Source organism: Camelus bactrianus, chromosome 4 (assembly GCF_048773025.1).
Source record: "Camelus bactrianus isolate YW-2024 breed Bactrian camel chromosome 4, ASM4877302v1, whole genome shotgun sequence".
Classification (NCBI taxonomy): domain Eukaryota; kingdom Metazoa; phylum Chordata; class Mammalia; order Artiodactyla; family Camelidae; genus Camelus; species Camelus bactrianus.
In genome coordinates, this window is record NC_133542.1 from 59138167 (window position 1) to 59161267 (window position 23101).

The 23101-nt window shown below is 46.0% G+C and overlaps 2 protein-coding genes and 1 long non-coding RNA gene across 7 annotated transcripts in view; 1 reads left to right on the top strand and 2 right to left on the bottom strand.

Annotated features, from left to right (window-relative positions):
* The first annotated feature begins 997 nt into the window (after positions 1-997).
* Positions 998-10075, top strand: SLC31A2 (solute carrier family 31 member 2). 2 transcript variants are annotated; one of them, XM_074362024.1, is made up of 4 exons: positions 998-1460; positions 5035-5101; positions 7439-7628; positions 8676-10075. In XM_074362024.1, the coding sequence occupies exons 1-4, from the start codon at positions 1455-1457 to the stop codon at positions 8842-8844; spliced, it is 432 nt and encodes a 143-aa protein (XP_074218125.1). In that variant the 5' UTR covers positions 998-1454; the 3' UTR covers positions 8845-10075. The 2 variants fall into 2 exon arrangements, with proteins under 2 accessions (XP_074218125.1, XP_074218126.1); XM_074362025.1 differs by lacking the exon at positions 998-1460 and adding an exon at positions 1501-1850.
* Positions 1857-8795, bottom strand: LOC123617453 (uncharacterized). 3 transcript variants are annotated; one of them, XR_006725585.2, is made up of 4 exons: positions 8655-8795; positions 7770-7983; positions 7349-7474; positions 3230-3437 (listed from the first exon to the last, which is right to left on the bottom strand). It is a non-coding gene; the product is annotated as an uncharacterized LOC123617453 (long non-coding RNA). The 3 variants fall into 3 exon arrangements; XR_006725586.2 differs by lacking the exon at positions 3230-3437 and adding an exon at positions 1857-2132 and having other exon boundaries at positions 7770-8682; XR_006725584.2 differs by having other exon boundaries at positions 7770-8682.
* A 2115-nt stretch (positions 10076-12190) lies between the features above and the next one.
* The window catches only part of FKBP15 (FKBP prolyl isomerase family member 15), a 45939-nt gene continuing 35028 nt past the window's right edge, over positions 12191-23101 (bottom strand). For both annotated transcript variants that reach the window (XM_010957236.3, XM_010957237.3), the window contains exons 21-28: positions 21515-21651; positions 19681-19836; positions 18967-19119; positions 17849-17971; positions 17095-17202; positions 16125-16807; positions 15147-15243; positions 12191-12830 (exon numbers count right to left, since the gene is read on the bottom strand). In XM_010957236.3, the coding sequence (XP_010955538.2) occupies positions 12753-12830; positions 15147-15243; positions 16125-16807; positions 17095-17202; positions 17849-17971; positions 18967-19119; positions 19681-19836; positions 21515-21651 (1535 nt within the window). In that variant the 3' untranslated portion in view covers positions 12191-12752. The remainder of the gene's footprint in view (positions 12831-15146; positions 15244-16124; positions 16808-17094; positions 17203-17848; positions 17972-18966; positions 19120-19680; positions 19837-21514; positions 21652-23101) is intronic.

Consider the following 23101-nt stretch of genomic DNA (forward strand, 5'->3'; position numbering starts at 1 on the left):
ACACACGAGTCTTCATTTAAGACTTACAATACCTCTATGACATAGATTCTATCATTCTTTCCATTTTACTGACCAGGAAACCAAAGCTCAGAAATTTAAAGCCATTTGCCAGAGGTCCCACAGCCAGTATTTGCTGGTTCAGGATTTGAACTGAGGTCATACTCCTGGTTCAAGGTCCTCTAGCACTGTCTCTAGTAAGGTTTTCCTGAGGAGCCACTTTCCTCATAGGAAGACTGGCAAAGAGTTACTAAATATATTTTTAAATTAAATACTGCTAAAATTCCCTCATCCCCTATAAAATTTACCCCCTGAAAACTGGATGGATGAAAATGGACGACAATACACAAAAATAAAAATACCAATAAGAAAAGAGCCTACCACCCTGGTTATCAAAGAAGTACAGATTAAAATTACAACTGTGTAGATGACTGGATAAAGAAGTGGTGCCACATGTATACAATGGAATACTACTCAGTCATAAAAAGAATTAAATAATGTCATTTGCAGCAACATGGATGGACCTGGAGATCATCATACTAAGGAAAGTAAGCTAGAAAGAGAAAGAAAAATACTATATGATATCACTCAAACGTGGAATTAAAAAAAAAAAAAGACACAAATGTATTTACAAAACAGAAACAGACTCACAGACGTAGAAAACAAACTTATGATTACCAGGGGGGAAAAGGGGTGGGAAGGGATAAACTGGGAGTTCTAGATTTGCAGATACTAACTACTATATATAAAATAGATAAACAAGTTTCTACTGTATAGCACGGGGAACTATATTCAATATCTTGTAGTAATAAAAAGAATATGGAAAGGAATATATGTATGTATATGTATGAGTGAAACATTATGCTGGACACCAGAAATTGACACAACATAGTAAACTGACTGTACTTCAATTAGAAGAAAAATACTACTGTGTATTGTTTTTCACTTAGATTGGAAAAGACATTTAAAAAAAGACAGACAGAATGGCTACATTTAAAGCCTGAGGCATAATTAATTTACTCCTAGTTTGTTGCTATCCAGCCCATAGGATGCAGTTTTCAGTATTTAACTCAACATATGTTAAACTTCGCACGGTTTACTACAAGGAGCAATAAACCTTATTTATGAGAATCACGAAGACAAGTGCAAAACAGGAAGGGGCTAAACGGAACGCGGGAGAGAGCCCGCTGGGCTGGCGGCTCTGGCCCCTCGGCTGTATCTGCTAGCGACCTGGGGTTCAACGGCGGCTTCGGATGCGCCCCAGGCCGCGGGGAGTGAGGCGCGCGGCGGGGACCACAACTCCCAGGCGCCCGCGCGCTCGCCTCGCCCCGACCACGTGACCTCGAGGCCCAGGTAGCGAACGCGGCGGCGGCGGCGGCGGCGGCCGGTCGAACTCGGAGCCCGAGACCCGAGCGAGCACAGGCAGCCCCGGCGCCCGGCCGCCCAGCGCGCTCACCATGGCGGTGAGTCCCGGCGCCGCCGAGAGCAGCGGACGCGGGGTGGGCGCCGGGGCGCGGGTCCCTCTAGCAGCCGACCTGGCGCGCTCCCAGGTGCCCAGCGCCCCTGGCCCAGGGCTGGTGAGGGGTGTGTTGACAGCATTGTCAACAGCGGGAGGTGGGTTGCGGGGACACGGCAGGCAGAGCTGGCCGTGGCTTTGGGGCTTTATTTGTCCCTCCTGCTGAGAGTCATTCCGCCTCGACGAGCAGTCATTACTCCGCTGCTGTGGCTCAGCTGAGGGTGGAGGCGCGGTGGGTGAAGACAGGCGAGTCCCGGGGGAAGACTCCAGGAGGGCTCCGGCGAAGAGGGATTCCCCAGAGCATTTCAGCCTGCGACCGGGCCGGTCCCCTGTCTTGGCAAGTTCGTGGTCTGATCCTTTGCGGGGGGAAAAAAATACTAGACCCAGCTGCTTTCCATCCTCCCTACATCTGGGTCAGAAATAGCCTTTCAGATAAACTACTTTTCTAGGTAGAGTTCACTTGGGCTGGGGAGAATGACAGCTTGCAAAACTCCTTGGTCTTTGAATAAATCGTATACGCAATTTTCTTCATCCGGTGAAGTCTGCCATGGAACTGAAGATCCAGGAAGCCAATGCAGATCATTTATTCAAACACCCACATTCACCTCCTACTGGTCCTCTAAAAAGGGAAATGGATGGGAAGAGCTTATATGTAAAGTTCCCCAACCAGTCAGCAGCAGAACAGGGACCTTAAACTTCCCCTAAACTCTTTGGCTTATAAATGAGGGCACTTTTCTCAAAGTTTAAGTAATTCCAAATGAGAAAATGAAAGAAACAAGTCCTATGACTGCTCTCTTCTTCACCACAGCCCTTCCTGAGCAGGGTGGGGCCCTGAATAAGGCATAGATATATTAAATTCAGCTGCTGGAGGCCCAGATTTATCCTAAGCAGCGAAACAGTGTAAGAGGTCAGCCCTTTACATATCTGACCACAAAACTTTTTAACTGAAAACTGCAGCCCCAAGTCAGGGTGTGCTGATTTGAATTTTTTTCTCCTGTGAAAAGGCAAGAGAGGTGAGTCTTTGTCCCTGCCTGGCTCCTCACTCCCCAGTGGGGTGGAACCACATGCTCTGTGTGGACACTTCTACTGGACTGTCCTGCTTCCCCTGGCTGCCTCCTGCTCTTCCTGCTTCAGAAGATGTCTCAGCCATCTGCCTCCCCCGCTGGTTAGGTGTCTCCCAGGGTTCTTCATCCCCGGTACCCCGAAGGGCTCAGTGCCTCCCTTTCACTGAATACATACACCTCATTGTAATATTTGTTCCCTTCCTTCTCCCTTAACTGGCGTTAGCTCCCCGGGGGCCAAGGACTTGTCTCATTCATCTCAATCTCCAGCACCTGCATCCCTAGCACAACAGTTTATTGATTGAATTAATCCCACTGTTTTGTGGCTGTTGGGGTCTGCTGTTGATAACTGAGATAAATGGCCCAGGACCCAGGATGATAGAAGGAACCCAGTTATGGAACCTCTCTAATTAGCCACAGGGGACATTCCAATCATGCCACCTGCTTTATCAAGTGAACTCAGGGAAAAGCTAAAGCTGGGACACCTCCCTCCACCTCAAGTGCAGAGATGGTACTGGAGGCTTCTGCTAGTGTAAATGGAATTTCACAGGATTATTTGTACCTGTTTGTTTTTGCATATTAACCTTTTGTGAATATTTTGCCATCTCAACAGATACTCTTTTTGAAATCTTAACAAGAGATATTTCTGGAGTAGTAGGACTCAAAATGATTTTTACTTTCTTTTTGGTACTGTTCCAGCTTTTTACATTGAGCAAGTATTATAAGCTTTTATATTAGCGGGATAAAAAGCCATTTTTATTTTAAACTTCTTCAACATGATTTTTAAGACTGCATGGGCTTCCATTTTCTTCTGATGAGGTCTTGGACAAATCCCTTTCCCTCTTGGGACTCATTTTCCCCATCTGCAAATGAAAAGGGGTTAGAGAGGGACCAGAGTTGGACCAGATCAGTGTTTTTCACACTGAATTTCAGCAGAGCTCAGAACTCTCTCCCCATTTCACCCAGAGCCCTGTGTTTTATATGGTGGGGTTACAAGGAAGATTTTATTTGCTGGTGTTCCCTGGCAAAAAAGGTTGAAAACGAGGGGACTAAAAAGTCTCTGAGAATATAAACAAGGGGATGTAATGTAACATCTTGGTAACTGTAGTTAATAGTACTGTATTGTGTATTTGAAAGTTGCTAAGAGATCTTCAAAGTTCTCATCACACGAAAAAAAATTGTAACTGTCATAATGGATGTTAACTAGACTTCTTGTGATCATTTTGCAATATGTACATATATCGAATCATGTTATACACATGAAACTAATATATGTCACATATCTCAAAAAAAAAAAAACTTTCTGAGGACACGTTTAGCTCTGACCTTTGAGAATTTTAGTATTTAACCATTGTCTTTGAAGGCAAAGGCTTTCACCAGCTGATCCCAACTCAGCCAGGATCTCCTTAGCTGGGTGAGCACCTACGGTGTTTGTAGAGCTGCTTCTGCTGGCTGAGGTCTTATTTGGTGACAAGAGGGAAACTTCCCTTTTCTGAGAGGGTAAACTAGGTTGATCCTTCTGGCTTTAATCTTGCCAAATACAGTCATTAAACCTGGTGTGGGCATTTAGAATCACCGTCCAGTTCCCATGTTGTCCTCCTTTCTTGGGCATTGAGAGGCAGCATAGACACATAGGGCTTTGGCATCCTTCTAGACTTGGGTTTGAATCCCAGCTCTGCCAACTTAGTAGCTTTGTGACCTTCAGTAAATTACTTAACTTTTCTGGGCTTACTTTCCCCCATTTTCCTTCCTAATTGGCCCTGTCACACAGACGACTATTGTGAAATGAAATAATGTGTGCAAAGCCCTTGATGCTGCCCTGAACACAGGGTGGACCAGGCACTGTTTGAGAAGAGCATTCAGACAGGCGCTGCATGGTCAGTACTTCTACCTTCGTTTTTTTCTAGAAGACTGAGCTCATTGAGGGCGAGACATTAACCTGTATCCATAATGCGGGGCACAGAATTGGACTCAGCAATACTTTGGTGAATTTCAAGTGAACAGGTGTGGGGCAGATTGAAGACAGCTGCCCCTAGGCCCCTCCGTGATAAACACCACTGGAGCGGAATGGCTGGAGCTCTGGGGGCTAAAAAGAGGCAGTCGTTCCTCAGGCTAGTGCTTCCCCATTGGTTTTGGAGGGCATGGGGAGTCATCTCATTGTGACCTGAGAGCACTGTGACCTGGCTGGCCCAGTGAGGATGGGTACCCCGCCAACACCTCACTTCTACCTGGAGCAGGGCCAGCTCAGTTATAGCTCTGCTGTTGACCCGCTGTGGAACCCTGGGCAAGCCCGGTCCTGTCTGTCCCCTGCTGTCCCTGATGACCACTGATGGCCCTTCCAGCACTTAAATCCAGTGACCTCATTTTCCTGCGCCTTTAGAAGAGGTTGCTGGAGACCACTACGGGACACAACTTCCACTGCCCTAAGCTACCTGTGATGCAAAGTCCTTTCTCTTTCAGATGCATTTCATCTTCTCAGATGAGGTAGTGCTTCTCTTTGATTTCTGGAAAGTCCACAGTCCTACAGGTAAGAATTGGGAAGCCCAGACTTGTAGATTGAGAAGCCTTATATCCAGACAGTGGGAACCTAGGTTCTCCTATTGTTTTGCTCTGTGGATATTTTATTTTGTTTTGTTTTGATTTGGGGGGAGGGGCAGGATAATTTGATTGATTGATTGATTACTGGGGATTGAACCCAGGACCTTCTGCCTGCTAAGCACATGCTCTACCACTGAGCTATACCTTCCTCCCCATCTGTGGACATTTTAGTGAGCCTGACTCCTCTTGCATAACCATTGGGCAGGAACTCTGCACTTATAATTCCATTTGCAGCCACTGCCCTTCAGATTGTAAAGGGCTCCGTTATGTCACTGATCCTCACTGATCTGCCAGAGAGAGGCTAAGGGATGCAGTTTTCCCCTCTGTTACAGGAGAAGGAACTGAAGCCTAGAGAGGGGAAGAGACTTTTCCAGGGTCACACAGCAAGTAGGCATCAGAGCCAGTACTAGATCAAGGCCTCTTGTCTCCCAGTGCCTCCTTCATACAGGGTTCACTGTCCAGCATCAGCTCAGAAGCACCGAGCAGCTGCTACAGCAGCCTTTGACCTCAAATGAGACACCAATTTGAAAGAGAAGAGTATTCCTTTGACCTGAAAAGGCAGAGCCAGGCACTAATTCATGATGGAATTATATTTCCACTTAAGTAATTGCATCTTTAAAATAGACTGGAAACAGCCCAAATGTCCATCATTGCAGGTACCGATCAAATAAATTATGGTCCTCCCTACAGTGTTACCATTCCAGTAATCTGTTGTGGAGCAGACCTAGTGGCTTAAGAGAACAGCAGTTGTTTTATTATTCTTTCTCAAGGTTCTGAGTTGACTGGGTTCAGCTAAGCGGTCCTCACTCAAAGTCCCTCACATGGGCAGGTGTAGTCAGACAGTGGCTGGAACTGGAGTCATCTTGAAGATTTCCTCATTCTCATGTCTACTGATTGATGCTGGTTGTTAGTTAGGACTTTAACAGGGGTTGTTGGCTGAGCACCTACATGTGGCATCTCCTATGGCCTGGGCTTTCTTGTGGTGGGGCAGCTGGGTTCCAAGAGCAGGCGAGTGTCCCAAGAGAATAAGGCAGAAGTGCGTGGGGTTTTTAAGACCTAGCCTTGGAAGTCACAGAGCACCACTTCCACCTTAATTGGTTGAGACAGTCACAAAGGTCTTCTCAGGCTAAAGAGTAAACACTCCACCACTTGATGGCAGGAGTGCTGACACTGTTAGAAGAGCATATTGGGTGGGATATAGTGAGGTGGCCATCTTTGGAAAATATAATCTGTCACAGATGATCTGAAGTCACAGAAATAAGGTAGATCCGTGTGAACTAAGGGGAATCCATGTGCCAGGTACAGTTGGATGATGATGTCAGATGCAGAAGAGTGTGCACGGATAGGAAGCTGTCATTTAGACAAATAAAGGTTTATATATACTTTGAGTATCCCTGAAGCTATATATACAGGAAACTGCTAGCAGAGGCTGCTTTTGGGAGGGGAACTGAGGTTTTGGGAGACTGGGCTGGGAAGAATACTTACTTTTCATAGTATACTCTTTTGTACTATTTGAATTTGTACAATGTGCATGCAATTACCTGTAATTTTGTACTTTAAAAACCTGCATCTTTTGCAGATGATTTCCTCCTGGAAGCCCAATAAAATATTATAGCTGGACCATTTAGTATCCCTCCACTTGTTAAGCAGAAGCAGCAATTAGCAGTTAAATTTACATAGCAGCTCTAGTAAGCATTTACTGTTTTCTGTAAAGTAACTTACTGGCTTTTTTGTCCACTATTATAAAAGTAATACACACAGTAGAAACTTCAGAAAATTCGGTGAGCAGAAAATGAAAAACTCCTGTATCCTAATTTGCTGAAATAATTATTACTCTCTTGCTGTATCTTTCCTTCCAGACTTTTCTGTATGCACACAGGTAAACAGAAACTTGCTATACATGCTCCTCCTTCACAAGAAGTCAGGACAGAGATTGGGGCCTCCTGCCAGGGGCACAGCTGGGGTGGTGGTATATGGCTTCGCCACCCTCGGCCCCAGGCTTTTCTGGGTGGCTCCTCCCTCTGATCTCAAAGCTACACTCCAGGAGGCCACCCCCACTGAGAACGGGCTGGACTGGGGGAGACAGTGAGGAAGTTCTGAGCCCAGCGAGGATGAGGAAGAGATGAGAGGGAGAAGTAGAGGAATGGATTCAGAGAGGGTAGGGGGAGGTGCTCACCTGCCACCTGTGCCAGGTCCCCGGGGAAACTGCCAGAAGGGAAGCAGTGCTTGCCTGGCCCAGCCTCTGTAACTCAGCTTCCTTTGACAGGCATGGCCCTTTCGGTGTTGGTGGTCCTGCTCTTGGCTGTGTTGTTTGAAAGCATCAAGGTTGGTAAAGTCAGGCTGCTCCACCAGGCCCTGGCAAGCCTGCCCATCCCCACCAGCCAGCAGCTCATTGAAGAGACAGACCAGGATTCTTCAAACTCAGACTCACCCCCAGTCAGCAGATCCCACCTCAGGTAACAGGCATGGCAGGTGGGAAATGGGAAGAGTCTTCACATTCACCCCGAGAGGTAGGCTGGGCCCCCAGGACATTATCCCCATTTCACAGAAAGGAAACTGAGGCCCAGGGAAGGACCCAGATTCGCCCAGGTGCTTACAGTTACTAAGTAGTGCGGTGAACTAGAGCTCCGGTCTCCTGCTGTCCAGGCTGGAGCTCTCTCTGAGCAGCTACTCGGGAAGCTCCAATCTTCAGAACTTTGGTGCAGGCCTCAGCCTAGCAACAGGGGTGGCTGCCCAGCCCTCCTCCAAATCTCAGCAGGCTTCCTTAGGTCACTAAGGTTTCCAAACCCAAGATGGAATCTGCGGCTGTCTCTACACACAAATGGTAAGAGTTACTGTCAGCAGTGTATCCAGCTTGGTGTGGGGCACCCCTTCTCTCCTCTCTTCCCTCCCCATGCTGATAGGACAAGCCCTTAGGATCCCCATTCTGCCCTCCTGGCAGCTCCAGCTGTGCCTAACCCGCCTGCCTGCTTTTTACATGGGTGTCTCGAATAGTCACAACCCCCCCGCAAGGGAGGAATTCTTATACCTGTCTTACTAATATATCTGTTTTACTGATGAGGAAATTTAAGTTCAGAGAGGTTTAGACATTTGTGCTAAGCTACAGCTAGTAAGTGGTAGAGCTAGGAATTGATCTGTCACTGAAGTTCATTCATTTTCCATTATAATACTGCCTCTTACAGTAGATTTGGGGGGGAAAAGTCTGCCTTACTGAGGATTTCATATTATCCCTTATCAGTATTATTCCTTTTTTTGCCTAGGACACCAGGAAGCTCAGAGCTAAATGTGGTAGAGAAGTGATCACCCTAAACTTGTTGTACAGGTCTCTCTCCCCTCTCTCAATGGTTTCTGATATGCCTCTTTAAAAAGAAATCTCTCCTGGGTCAAGCATACAAATTAGAAATAAGCTGGTCCTGTAACTCAGCTGCTCTTTCTACTCCCTGACACCAGCTCCTAGCTTCCAGCTCAGGATGGACATTAACCTGGCTCTCCTTTTTATCTAGGTGGTTTTTGTGTCACTTCGGCCAGTCTCTACTCCACGTCACTCAGGTGGTCATCGGCTACTTCATGATGCTGGCGGTCATGTCCTACAACACCTGGATTTTCTTCGGCGTGGTCCTGGGCTCAGGTGTAGGCTACTACCTGGCCTACCCACTTCTCAGCATGACTTAGCTGGTGAGAACCGTGCAGGCACTGAGGGCTGGAGAGAGCGCTGGGACCTCTTCTTCCAGACACTGAACTTCCAGCCCCGCACCTCCTTTTTCTCCTGATGGCTGTTCCTCACCGCTTTCCCAGCTCCTGGAGACCCACAGCCGAAGCCAGCACTTGCTCCCTGGAGTTCGGAGGCCACTGCAGCTCCTCGGCCAGCCTGCAGAGAGCTCAGACAGTCTTTCTGTGCCTTAAGAAAGCGTCTGTGACCAGAGGGAAGTTGGAGAGGCCAGAACCTAGGGGCAGGTTTGCTGAGCCCATAATGACTTCTGACTCAAACTTAAGCATATCCAAAAATCTTCAAGACAGGGAGATGGTTCTGGGTGATAAGGGAACGGTCCCTGGATACTCTGCTCTCCTGATCTGTGCCTTATCTAGAGGAGCATCTTCGAGTGAACTGACTTCTGTCCCTAGGGGACAGAGACCACCGGCTCCTTTTTCTTACCTTTCTGCCTTGGGATGGGTGACAATTGTGCCTTCTTTGGATCATGTTGACAAACTTAAGATTTCTCATTTTTTCCCATTGAACTCCTGGTTGGCAATTTTGCACAATAATACAAAATTTTTACTGAAATGATTTTATTTTATTCAATGATGATGGCAGCATCTGCTGGGACCTGCTTCCCTTTCTTGGGGGAGAGAGTAAGTAACAGCAGATTAAAGGCAGAAAAGGACTGTTATCAAGGTCAAGGCTCTGACTTATCCTCTGAATAGAGTGAGCCCCTCACATTAGAGGAAGAAGATAGTTTAATGGCTTCAGGTGTCTGGGGAGCTCTTCATGGCCTTGATCCCAATGCCCCCTCTAATACCTGATCCTTCTTTTATGCAGAACCAAGAACTGCACTGAATAATATTCAGTACTGATGTTCTCTATTTATTACTTACTGCTCACCCATAATGATCTGGTGGGGAATCATGACTCACTCACTTAAAATACTGAGTAAGCCAAGGAGGGTACTGACTGAAGATGCAATAAGCCATCAAACCAAAGCATTACATTTGTAGAGTTAGGTGGGGCTCTCCAGGTATTTGAACCTCTTCCCTTTAAAGAAAAGGAAAGAACAGACCTAAAGAGAGGCAAATCACTGCTGTGTACTGTCTACACTTAGGTACCTCATGGGTTAGATGAAAGATGGTCTAAAGCTTTGAGAATGAAAAAAGAAATACACTGTAATAAACATATATTTTTAAACAATGTGTGACCGTTCGTCTGTTTCTCCTCATTCAAACAGCAATCACACGTAACTCTGATAACAGCTGCAGGAGCTGAGAGGGGCCAGTGGACCTGGTAGTGCTGGCAGGAGGGCTGTCCGAGGACTGAGTCAGTCTGTCTGTCTGCTATGAGGACAACTCTGTGCTCAAGGAACCCGCAGCCCTGAAATGCTGTGCCCTCAGGCAGACACCCCCGATATCAGCCAGCTCATCAAGCTGTTCTTTGGTTCATAAAATATTGATGGTGAACCCATGAGAAAAATTAAGTGTCACGTGGACTCAAAATGCCCATGTTGGCACAATTATTAGCACCTTCTCTCCCTGAGGGCAGAAGTAAAGATGTATCAAAACCACTTTTCAATTTACAACAAGAAAAAGCTATAACAGAAAATATAGTACGTGATGCCTTTGGTATTGATCAGTGCATTGTCCCCACATCATCGGGGAACTGGAGAGCTGCACAGTGTCACAACAGGTGTGCGACTTCCAATGTCCAGTGGAGTCTGGCTGCTGGAGGCGCATACATCCATTTATGGGTCCTGACCAGCTGAGGCTCCTCCCCTGGGCACTGCCGAGAAGAGCATCTCCATGGGTGATCAGTAACCTCTTCAGTTTGATAGTCTCTTCAAATGTGGTAATACCTTTGAGGTTTCATAGCAGGCAGGGCGTCTTAAAATAATCTGTCCTCTAGGGAAATGGATTATATGGCTAGACAAAGTAGGCATTTCAACCTTCTTCAAAGCTAAGTCACAAAAGGTGGTATTTTCTCTACTTGAATTTTTTTTTTAAATTTAACAAACACCCGTCTAGTGTTTATTATGTGCTAGGCAGTGTTCTAAGCACTTTACAGTATTAACTCACTGAGTCCTCACAACAGCGTAGAAACTCTGTCCTTGTCTTAGAGATGAGGATGCTGGGGCACAGAGAAGTTAAATAAAGTCACCCAGCTCATAAGTGGCAGAGCCAGGATGCAGTGTCAGGCAGCCTGGCCCTGAGTCTGAGTCTGTTCATCATCTCAGATGGGGGTTGAGGCTGAGAGAGTGACTGGCTACGGCCACACAGCACCCAGTGGAACAAGGGTGTGAGTGCAGATTGTGGAGACTGAAAAGTCTATGCTCTGTGTATTTCACCCTAACAGAGTAAATTCTGTTTCAGGAGATCTGGGGTGGGGCCTAGGAGCCTGTATTTCTGACAAACATCACTGCCCTCCTCCCTCAACCCAGGACGAATGCTGCTGGGGTGGCCAAGAGCCCAGGCTCTGGAATCTGATGGTCAGGATTTGAATCCTCGTTCTGCTGCTTACTAGCTATGTAACCTTGGACAGGTTACTTTACCTCCCTAAGCCTCAGTCCCAGCTATAAAATGGGGATAACAGTATCTTCTGCAAGGGTTACTAAAGGTGAGACAGTCTGTGTAAAGTACTCCATGATAGTGCCTATTTATTAAACAACAAAGTTTAGTAAATGGTAGTTCTTATTGCCTTCCAGGCCCATATGGGAGACAGGCTCAAAGTTGTCATCACAAAGGATGACGTCAGGTCAGATGGAGTGGAATTTGAGTTCCTATCTCATAAACATTTTAAATCAAGGGACATTTTTATTAAAATTATTCTACTTTTTGAAGATTGGTTGCATGGTCTTTGGAAAATCCTGGAGTAAGTAAAATGATCACAAATATTTTCTCACTACTATTCCCTGCAATAGTCCTGGCCTTGAACTCAGGGAATGGAAGCTGCTCTCAAAGTGAAGACTCAATCTCTCAAGTGCTATGATGGGTAACAGAACACTGGGACCCTCCCACCTTCTCTGCATGGCTTCCTAGGGTGTAGGAGTAAGCTTGCAGGAGCAGGTGGACGACAGGACTGGTCCTCACACAACCATGCTGCCCTGAGCCTTGAAACAGCTGGGATGAGCTGGGATAGCAGAGTGGTGACTTTGAAAGCCTGAAATACCAGGGTTAGGTACCAAGAGGAACATGTTACAATGCCTTCAAGCATGTTAACTGACCCAGATCTGTTACAACTCTTGACTCTCAGATTCCCACAGAGGAACACAAATGGCCCTCAGAACCAAATTCAATTTCACCCCAAGAGCTTGAGTCAAGTTTCATTGCAGACATTTATTTTAGTTTTGTTAAAATCAAATATTCATTGACCTCTTATATCAGATTTAAGGCAAAGAAAAGACGTATGTCCCAGGACTGCAGGCAAGGCTGTTAACTGAACCGGGTTTAGATGGTGTAACCTACTCTCGGTTCTACTGGGGAGACCTCACCCCAGGTGACAGTCTTGTTGCTGGGACACAGCTGAGCACTGAGAGGCAGATCAGTCTGAGAGTTAAGAGAATAAAAAGCTTGGGAGAGGGCAGGACTGTCGTAGGGACTGGCTGGAGGGGAACCCCCCAGCCCTTACTCCATGGGGGACTCTGAGGTGGGATCATGGCGGGCTGTTGACGGTCGCCAGCGTTCTGAAGACAGGTTCATACTCCTCTTCACCCAGGCAGGCGGGGCTCAGAAGCTGGCTATCTCAGATATCTGAACTACTGTCCTCAGAATGCTCACCTTCACCTCACCCTGTGCCTCGTCTAGACCCAGGGCTGTTGTGCAAAATCATGCTTAGGGAAGGGTCAGCAGAGAAACCTTTGCACCAGTTTCCTGGGTCTTCATCCCAGCCAGTCAGTGTCATCGTCATCATCATCATCTCCAAAAAGGGGTGTTGGGGGCGGGCGTCCCTTCATGCTCTGACAAAACAGGAAAGAGTAGTCAGTCCTCACTTGTCCCGGCACCAGACGGACTTGCCACCTTTGTAAGGTGAAGCATGTGTTCCTGGCTCCGAGTTGAAAAGAGGTTGTTGGTTAGGGTCTTACTGAAGGGACTAACCCTGAGGCCAGCAAACCTAGGCTTCCAGAAAAGCTAAGACAAGCAGCCAGAGAAAGGAGGCAATCTCTCAACACAGAGACAAGAAGACCAACTTTGTTTGGCTAATTTTGTCATTTATTTATGAAACACAGGTATTGATTTGATAGGTTTCCTCTCATGCGGTAACTTATAAACATTTCATGTGGGAAAAGGAGAGAGTGGGAGGAAGATAAAGAAACAGAGAAGCAGAGCAGCCCTAAAAGAAGAGGATGCAGAAAAGTGAAGGGAGGCTGGGAAGAATACAGTCACATCTGAGAAAACGCTGTCATGGTCTGTCTAAGGAGGCCTGTCTGGCTCTGGAAGAGGCCCCACCATTTGAGAGAGAGTTGAATTTAGAGGCCAAATGGAGAATCCCAACAGATGAAGAAATCCCAGGGACACAGGGCCACAGCCTCCCACCCCTGGTCTCACTGACCCTACCCTCACTCCCTCTAACCAGGTAGGAGGATAAGGGGGAGTAATGGGCCTCAGCCCCTCGTGTTTTTCTTCTGGATTGGGAGGGAAAAGGTTCCCACAGGGGCAGCAGGGAGTGATGCTGGAGACAGGCACGCATGAGTGTCCTCTACTAAGGTATTTTCTACTCTGGTGAACTACCCTGGCCCAGGATCAATCTTTACAGGGCTGGCCAAAGGGAAGGCAGCGTGATGTGGTCAGAGGTCCCTGGGCTAATTCCATCTCCACCACCAACAGACCTTGTTCCTCTCTCTGGACATCAGTTAAGTGGTCTCTAAATTCTGATGGTACAGGATTTTAGAATGTGGCTCACTGCTTCTGTTTTGTTTCAGCTGAAGTTCTGGCTCTGCATTTACCAACTATGTAACTTTGGACCAGCTCTATAACCTTGGACATGTTATCTAATCTTCCTGACCCTCGGTCCTTTTTTCTGTAAAATGGGATAAAAATGCCTACACCAAACTGGACTGGTAGAGGATTAAGGATTAAGTAAGAATGTCTGTGAAGTAGTTTTCAGACTACCCAAGAAACAGACATTAACTTGATAATACTAGTATTAATACAAATAATATACTGCTAATGTAAAAATTCCATCTATATTTAAGGCAGTCACTTGAGACACTCAATTTTTTTTAATGCAGAATTCATATTCAGAGTTCTCAAATGAAAATTTAAAAATTCTTGGGAAGACAGACTAATGGAGGAACTGGTGCGCTCGCCCCCAGTGGAACGCAGGTGAGAGGGGAGGGTTCTGGTACATGCAAGCTGGATCCCAGCTCAGTCACAGCCATCTCCCCAAAGTTTTGGCTAAAGGAAAAACCCATTCTGGTGGATACATGAGAGAAAATTTGCCCCCATTCACCTCTTATTTCTGTTCCTGGGACAGACTGGCCCTGAAGCTGATCTGTGTTCTCCACCCGCGTTTCACTCCAGTGAAACTGCCATCACAACACTCTTGGACAGCCAAGGATGCTTGCACGTTGTGCACTGAGCACGATGGCGACAGTAGATGCAAGAATGAGGGTTCTGATCTAGGTTCTATTAGCAACTCATCTTCCTGGCCTTCACTCTGGTGCTTTGTAAAACGAAGTTGTGCTATCAGTGCTTAACCCATCTTCTGCCCAGGGATGTTGTGAGGACAAAACAAGGCAGCAGGTTGGAAAGCAGACTGAGGAAGCAGAAAATGCTCAGAAACAGGTGGTCTTATTAGGAGCCTGGGGTTTTAGTCCGAGCTCTGCCATTAACTCACTCTGTGGCTTTACGTAAATAAATCATCCTTCTGAGCCTCAGTTTCCTTGTCTATGAATAAGGATGCCAGAAAAAAAAAGATCTTCAAAGTCTTTTCCAATTCTAAAATATAAAAAATACCCTAGCAAATGTGAGTAAACCTGAGGCTTCAGCATTTTAATATAGGACTAAGCAGCCTGACTGTCTTCACTTAAAGCAGAAATCATGCCTGCATGAACGGAGATCATGATCCTTTCTCAAGAATAAAGTGGTATCTGGCCATCCCCACCATGCTTACAGAGCTGCCCCCTCCCAGCCCCGAGTCTGCTCCCACAGGGCCCTGCGCACAGAGCCCAGGGAGTGGGCCACAAACAGGCTCCATTCCTCTTCTCATGGCCAGCGGGGAGGGGCCCCCACGTGGTGGCGTGAGGACTCGGCAGCGCCTGGGATTTCCTTACCACCTCATCTTCATCCTCCTCCTCAGCCTGTGCTTTGGGCCTTGGAACTTTCCGAGTTGCTCCTTTAAACAGTTCATCCTCTTCATCCTCAGAGAGACTGAAAGAAAAATCAGGAACATCAAGTCACAGAAAAACGTTGTTTCTGCTCCAGGCCACAATGCCCACCGGCTCTGGGGTAAGAATGCAACAGGTGTGGTGACCACCCAGGATTCCTCCCATCTCCACACCGGCCTCCCAGCACTCGTGAATCCTCTGTAACCTACAGCCAGAGCGATCCTTTAAAACTAGTAAATCAGACCATGTCACCCTTCAGCTTAAATCCGTTTAACGGCTTCTCACTGCCCTTAACGCCCAAACTTCTAACAGTGACAACAAAGTCTCACAGGAGCATGGGAGACTCCTTTCCATCCTGCAGGTCTCAGTTTAAATCTTATCTTCTCAGAATCCTTCTCTAATCACTCTATCTAATGTAGTTAATAACTCCCACTTTATTCTCTATTACACACCCTGTTTTTTTCCCTAAGCACTTATCATAATTTATAACATACAGCTGACTCCTGAACAGGTCTGAACTGCGCAGGTCCACTTACAGGTGGACTCTTCAATAAATGCACACTGTGGTACCACACGACCCGCAGTTGGCTGAATCCAAGGATGTGGCACTGCAGCTGTGGAGGGCCAATCGTCAAGTTATACACAGAGGGTCAGCACCCCTACCCTCCACACTGTGCAAGGTCAACTGTGTAAGTGTCTGTCTTCCCCACTAAACTATAAGCTCCTCAACTCAAGAACCAGCTCTGCCTTGCCTACCGCACTACCACAGTGCCTACTGCAGGGCCTTTTACATAGTAAGTGCTGAGTAAATACATGAATGAATCAGCCAGTCAGTCTCTGAGGATGAGTCACCAGTCCTGGAAAAACCAGAGACAACCTCCACAGGCACCCAGCTGTTCCTGAAACTCTGCTCAGGGGACATACCTGGAACGCTGAGCACAGTGGCTGGATCCGGGCGCTGCTCCTACGGCCGCAGAGGCTGCCTCTGTGCTGCACGGCTCCTGGGAGGGAGCAGCAGGGCTGGTGACATCGTCTTTCTTGAGCCCTGGAGCCTGAGGCTCTGCTCCTGGACTTTCAGGCCCTGAGGTCAGTGGGTCCCCCTTCTCAGGGTCTGAGGTCAGGGACAACCTCATGGAGCGTTGCTGCTCCCCAACACAGGCATTTCCCAGCGGGCTGGCAACTAGTGTTTCCTCGCACTCAGAGTCCACAGTCACAGGGCCTGGAGGCTCGGGGGGAATTGAAGTCGGGGGCTTCAGAGCTTTTCCAGAGGGAGCGCCAGCCAGTTCAGAAGGGAAGGAGTCATCTTTTGCCTCTGAGAGCGCCTCTGCTTCTGAGGAGTCCCTTTCCCTTCCCTGCACATCATCCTGGGGACTGGGGAGGGCCTGAGGAGGCAGCGGGACAGCTTCCTGGACCCCATGCTCTGGTGGCACCGTGGGGGGCTCCTGCTTCTCCCCATTCAAGGGCGTCTGAGACCGTCCAGAACTGGCCAAGACAGGCAACTCCTGGGAAGGTGTCTGAGGTTGCTCCCCTCCCTCCTCTTCTTCCTCTTCATCGCTGCTCCCTCCCTTCTCTCGCTCTTGTTGGTTTAACAGCTCAAGAGTCACCATCTGTTCAAAAGCCACGGAGATAATCACTGAGAGAAAACAGGAGGCTCTCCTAGCCCCTCAGTCCTTATTAACACAACTGGTCATCTAGTCCAAGTAACTTTGTTTTTCTGCTTGTTTGATTTTTCTTTGTTCAAATGACTCTGCTTCTTCCTCCCAATGGAGGCTGCCCGTATCTGTCCAGATAAGTCATTCCAGGCATCCTAGTTACTGATAAACATGAACCATTTTTTCACTTATGATCCCTCAGATGCCCACTTTTCAAGGAAACAATCAACAGCTGGCCGTACCTTGATGGTGTTCATGATGGTCCCCAGAATGGTCCTGCCATTGTAAGATTCCTCCAAGTCAAACTCTCCCCGCAAGGACTGAAACACCTGGTTCATGATCTTCTTGACCTGCATGAAGATGTGAGGGGAGAAAAACATTATCAAAACGTATGCTACCAAAATCAAGTGACTAACAGGTACATATAAATTCCAGAGAGAGGTTTGGGAGGCTAAAATGAAGCCCTCTTAGAACTCTGCAGTGGGACACAGCTGGTCAGAAACTGAGACACTGAAGGCTGCCACTGCCCTGGAGAGGACAGTGTTCAATAATGAGCAGCACTTGACAGAAGGGCTGTCAAGGACGGGTAAGCTGTGGCACGTGTGCCCCAGACTACTTAAAGACCATCTGTTGATGCCTCCCTCCCACCATGGCCACCACTAGAGCTGCCATGGGCTATGAGGATTCACAGCTAGAAGATGCAGGGCACACTCCCCACGCTTCTTCTGCAATTTAGAAACACTTCCCTTATTTGTCAAAACCTTGGGATAGGGCCCTTTTGGGTTTGCCACCAAAAAGATAGGTTGCAAAGGGTTAAACTCTGACTTAAGTCAGACAACTGGTGTATGGATAGTTAGAACAACAAAAACAACAACAACAACAACAACAAAACTATCAACACAACAAATTGACCACATTCTTTCTGAAGGCCTGATATACCTTCCTTCAATCCCCTGATATGATCTGGTGTATTTCTTCTTTGAAATACCAGCTCACCTTCTCTGAGGGGTCAGTAGACGCAGCTTCAGCCGTGGACAACTGGGACTTGTTCTCCAGGTCCTTGATGTACTGTGCATTTTTCTCTGTCAGGGCTGTGACTTGGGCCTGGAGGGCTAAACACTACAAAAGGAACAGACTGTGGCTACGGCCTCAGAACCAGGACTTCCAGATGAAATTCTGGAAACCCAGGAGGAAAACCACCCTAAGCAGCAAGTGTTAACCTCATGTAGGTCTGCTGACATCCACACACTCCACCCCAACCCCGGGCCTGCTGACTCAAGAGCATTCCATTTCATTATCACTCAACCTCAAATCACAACTTCATCTCCTCTTTCCCAACAAGGTCACTTGCCTTATTCCTAATTAAGTCAAGAATATAATGAAAAAAAAAAGAGAGTTAATAACCCCAGTCACATAAACTTATGTACAGTGGACATTAGAAGCAACCTATTCACCTACAAGATTGCCTTCATCATTTCGGAGTCCAAGATTTTCAACTGGGTACTTTAAGGAAAGAAACTGACCTCCAGATAAGAGGACTTTGATAAGTCCTAAGCCATCGCCCCCCTCTCTTTCCGGTCTTTGTGCTAGATGATCCCACCATCCCCGTGCTCCATCCCACCTCAGTGCCTTTGCCCAGGACACCTGCCGCCTTCCCCACCTCACCAAAGCTACTTGTCCTTCTTGGCTCTGCTCCCCTAGGCACTCCCTCTTCTCGGCCTCACAGCATTAAATGCTTATCTTTGTTCCTTGCTGTCTCCCTTTCTTGACTATGAGATTCTTGAGAAGAGTTCTGTGTAAGTCTCTCCCCCAGCCCAGTGTCTGGAACACAACTGGCACTCAATAAACATTTGCTTAAAAAATGAAGGATCACATAATAATGGGAAACACAGTCCAGAACACAAATGCTGCTTCTTCGTTTTCTAGGTCACTGACCTGTCATCCTAAGTGAGTATGTGAAAGATTCCTGACAAACTGGAGAGAGAAACAAGTATGATTCTGTTTTCAAGCTGTTAACATCTTTTAGGTTCAACAGGATCTACAAAACTTGAACAACCTGTTTGCCTCAAGCTAACTGGGCTGCCTGAGCTGTCTGGCCCAGGGAAAACACCCACCTTCTTTTCAAGCTGGAGCAGCTTCTGCTGGCTGGCATCCCTCTGCGCACACACCTCCTGGTACTGCTGCAGGTGTTCATCCTTGGCAGAGGCCAACAGGTGTTCACACTTGGCTTCCCACTGGGTCTGCAGCTCAGCCTGTACTAGAGACAGCTGCCAACAGAAAGTAATCACTGTATCCCGGGGGGCCAGGTGCAGCCAGGGAAGCCCACCTTTCACAAGGCCCAAAGAATAAGCCAACAGCCCAGATTTAACAGGGAAGCAACTGTCTGGAAGACTAAATGAACACACAAATGTGAATTTACGCACTTACAAGGAGAAAGGATGCTGTCAAATGCACGAGAGATCCACTGCATCCTGCCACTACCCCTAGTTTCCCTGCCTGGGTACCTAAGTAAGTCCCTTCTTTTCAAGGACGATAATGTGCCTGAAGGATGGTGTCTGGTGGGTGAGGACTTTGGCCTTACCATGCTAGGAATGTTTTCATAAAGACTTTTTTTTTTTCATGTTTTACTCATATAATTAAATTTTCAGTAAGCTTTTAAAAAAAAGGAAGAAAATTCTCCATTTGATTCCTGGCTCTTCTTCCACCTTTTTCCAAAATTAGAGCATCAACTATGAGAAATGTCATCCTAAAGGATAAAGAAGAAGCTAGAAGCTGTCCTGAGTCCTTCATGTCTTCACTTTATGTCAAAGCACTTCGGTTCCCATTACCTGCTCTGCAGCTGCCTGGTCTGTGGACACCCGAGCTTTTTTCAAGAGCTGTCGAAGTTTGTCCAATTCCTCCTGGTGTGACTTGCGAATTTCATCTATCTCCTCCTCAGCCTGACAGCGCTCTTGAGCTGACTTCTTTTTCCTTTCTGAGAGGTTCTTAGGAACAAGAGAACCATCATCAGCTCTAGCTGTTCGACAGAGGATAAACGGAGATGGTAATGGTGGTGACGGTTTATCAATATCATGGTGTCTTTACTTCGTTTCTGGAAATGATTCATTTTTCACTTTTGTTTCCCCTAAATATTTAACATTCTTGGCTACTGGAAGAGAAAAATTGTGACAAGAAGGAAAACAAGAAGAGCCTTGTCTACCATTAAGAGATGGGGAACATCTAAGCAATGGTGAGGGTATAGGGAAGTGGATACTTTCATAAACTGCTGGTAGGAAAATCACAGTCTTGTGAAAGGACTTTCAAAATACGCACACACACCCAGAAATTACACAAATTATAGTTTGTCTTAAGGAAGCATTAGACAGTCTTCATAAAGATCGTGTGTTAGAAGGATGGTCACTGTAATGGTATCTATAACAAAGAAAAAATAAAAACAGCCCCCAAAATCAGAAGGAACTGGTTAAAAAAAAAACTGATGAAATCATAGAAGAAACTGAAAATACAGACCAAAATTTATCCCCTAAAAAGGAATTAGGCAGAAAGGGCTATAATATAGTTTTATTAAAACTTCAGAAACAGGTTGTTCTTTTCATACTTAAACTGTTCCAAAACATAGAAAAAGACAAAAATTGTCCCAATTTGTTCCACGGGGCTAGTAATACCTTCATGTTAAAATTTCAAAACAATAAAAGATACTATAAATAAAGTTAAAAAACAGCAAACTAGAAAAATATTTGCAACATCTATGATTGACAAAGGATTAACACCTTTAATAGTGTTTATAAATCCAACTAATATTACAATACAGAAGATAGCACAGGACATTAAAAAGAGAATTCACAGAAGAAATACAATCAGGCATTAAACATAGGAAAGCTTTACTACTAACAAAAACACATTAAGACAAAATAGCATATTTCACCTATTAGACTATAAAGGTTAGAAAAACTGATACATGCAGAGTTGAGAAAAGTACAGAGAAATGGGCTTGTTCAGACAGTGCTGGAAATGTAACACATTCACATACTTTTCTTTGAGGATAATCTGACAATATTTACTTTAAAAACTTAGGTGTGCAGCATGTCCTCTGAGGCAGCAATTCTACTTCAAGCAATCTATGCTATGGAAATGCTCGAATGAATTTTCAAAAATAGTTACATAGTACAAAGATGTCGACAACATCAGTGCTTGAGATAGTGAAAAAAATAGAACCATAAATATCCATCAACAGGTGAACAGTTAAATAAATTATGATAGTCTCACAGCAGACTACTATGTAGTAGATAAAAAGAATGAGAAAGTTCTCATTCTTATTAGTACACTCTCCACATTACAATTTTTAAAAAAGCATTAGACCTGATCCTATTATTGTTAAAACATCAGCATGTATACATATATGTATGTATGAGTGTGTATGTATGTTCTGTACACAGAGGATATAATCTGGAAGAATAATCATACATGGTTTATAGTTGTTGCCTCTAGTGTATGAGACTAGAGAGGGGAAAAAGATAAATTTAATTTTTTATTTTATATAATTTTCTGGATTATTTATATTTGTTACATGCTACTGTAACTTTTAAAAGGAAAATAAAAATGTTTAGTAAATAGCTAATCCTGGCCACTTGGGCCCAATAGAGAAACTTCGGTTGTAGAACTTACCTTTTCCAGAGACTCCTTCTCAGCTCTAAGGTCAGTCAGCTCCTCCTCCAAGGACGTCACTCTGAGTTCCAGCTGTCTCCGGCTTTGCTTTTCACTCTTGAATTTGGACTCTGCTTGCTCAGCGGTCTCCTGGAGCTCTGGGATACAACAGCAGGGAGACTGGCTGCAGAACCAGAGCTGCAGTGGGAGATAGGGCATCCCCCCAGCTCCTTCAAAGCCGCATTCTGCGGTCTCCCAATCCTACCACACGAGCATCTTCCACTCACTCCTTCCTGCATCATCTCACTGACCAGCAGTAGGTTTATCAAACCATAAACTGACTCCCTACCCACCTATATATATCTCTGTACATACATGTCACCTTAGACATGTACAGAATAGAAGAGAAGTGTTCCAAGCAGTCAGAAATCACCTTTGAATTATATCACTCCCACAACTCCATTCTAGTCACCACCTCAACACAATGAGATCTTTGTTTAGTATTGGTCCAGGCCCCTTCTCATCGCCTGGGTAAGAGATTCTCAGCTTTCTTGGTAGTTGGGACATTCCACCAAAAGTTTGCCTTCAAAACATCCCTTCTCAAATAAAGCTATTTGAAATGTTTCTTAAAAAGGTAATGCATCAAAATTAATTTTGTTTGGAAAACTTCTGAGACCTTTATGGTGTTTTTAATGTAAGTGTCACAGGTCACCAAAAAAATAGAAAACAGGCTATCTGTACAACATTCAAATCTAAGATTGTCCCTCATGTGCATCCAGGTGGTGCTCTAAAAGGGCAGGGATTTATCTTCAAGGTATCACTTTACCAACTGACATCAGTGTTTTTCAGCTTTCTTTCTGGGCAAGTGAATTTTGCTTCTTCCTAACCCTGCTCCTGTTCCAGCAGCACCCCGCCCACTGGTCCCATCTGGGCCTTCCAGGTTTGTTTCTATACACTGCGGTGGATGACTCAACATGCCAGTCTTCACAAATCTGCTATTTAGGTCACCAAGTCTTGAGGGGCACCTTTGTACCAGGCGCTAAACTAACACTAATTTGGAGGGAAGGACTTTACAAAGATGAGCAAGACACTGCCCTTGCCCTTCAGAGGCTTGCATTCCAGAAGGGAAAACAGACAAACAGTGCTGATCAAGCTAACTCTGACAATGGTCATAATAATGTACTCAGAAATAAAGGATTTTAGAGGAGGTCAAATAGTCTAAAATAAAAATGGGAAAATTTCTGAAAGAGGGAGATTTGGAGAGAACTGGAGGCAAATCTTAGTGGTGCTGGGCACACCAAGTCCAAAAAACAGCAGACAGGAAATGCAGGATGCGCTGAAGCAGCAGGTGGGCTAGAATGCCCAGAGCCATGATGAACTGAGAACAACATAGCAGGAAATAAGCCAAGCCGGAGGGGCCTTGAGTGCCGGGCTGATGGGTTACAGTCCATCCCCTAGGAAAGGGGCAACCACTGCAAGAAGCACTTCCTTCTTAAGCTTCTACTGAGTCACAAGTCCAATTAACTCTGCCCAAACAAAGCAGAACTATGGCCACTGATCAACTCTAAATGAACAGTCAGTTAAACTTTTGTCCTTTATGTCAAATAA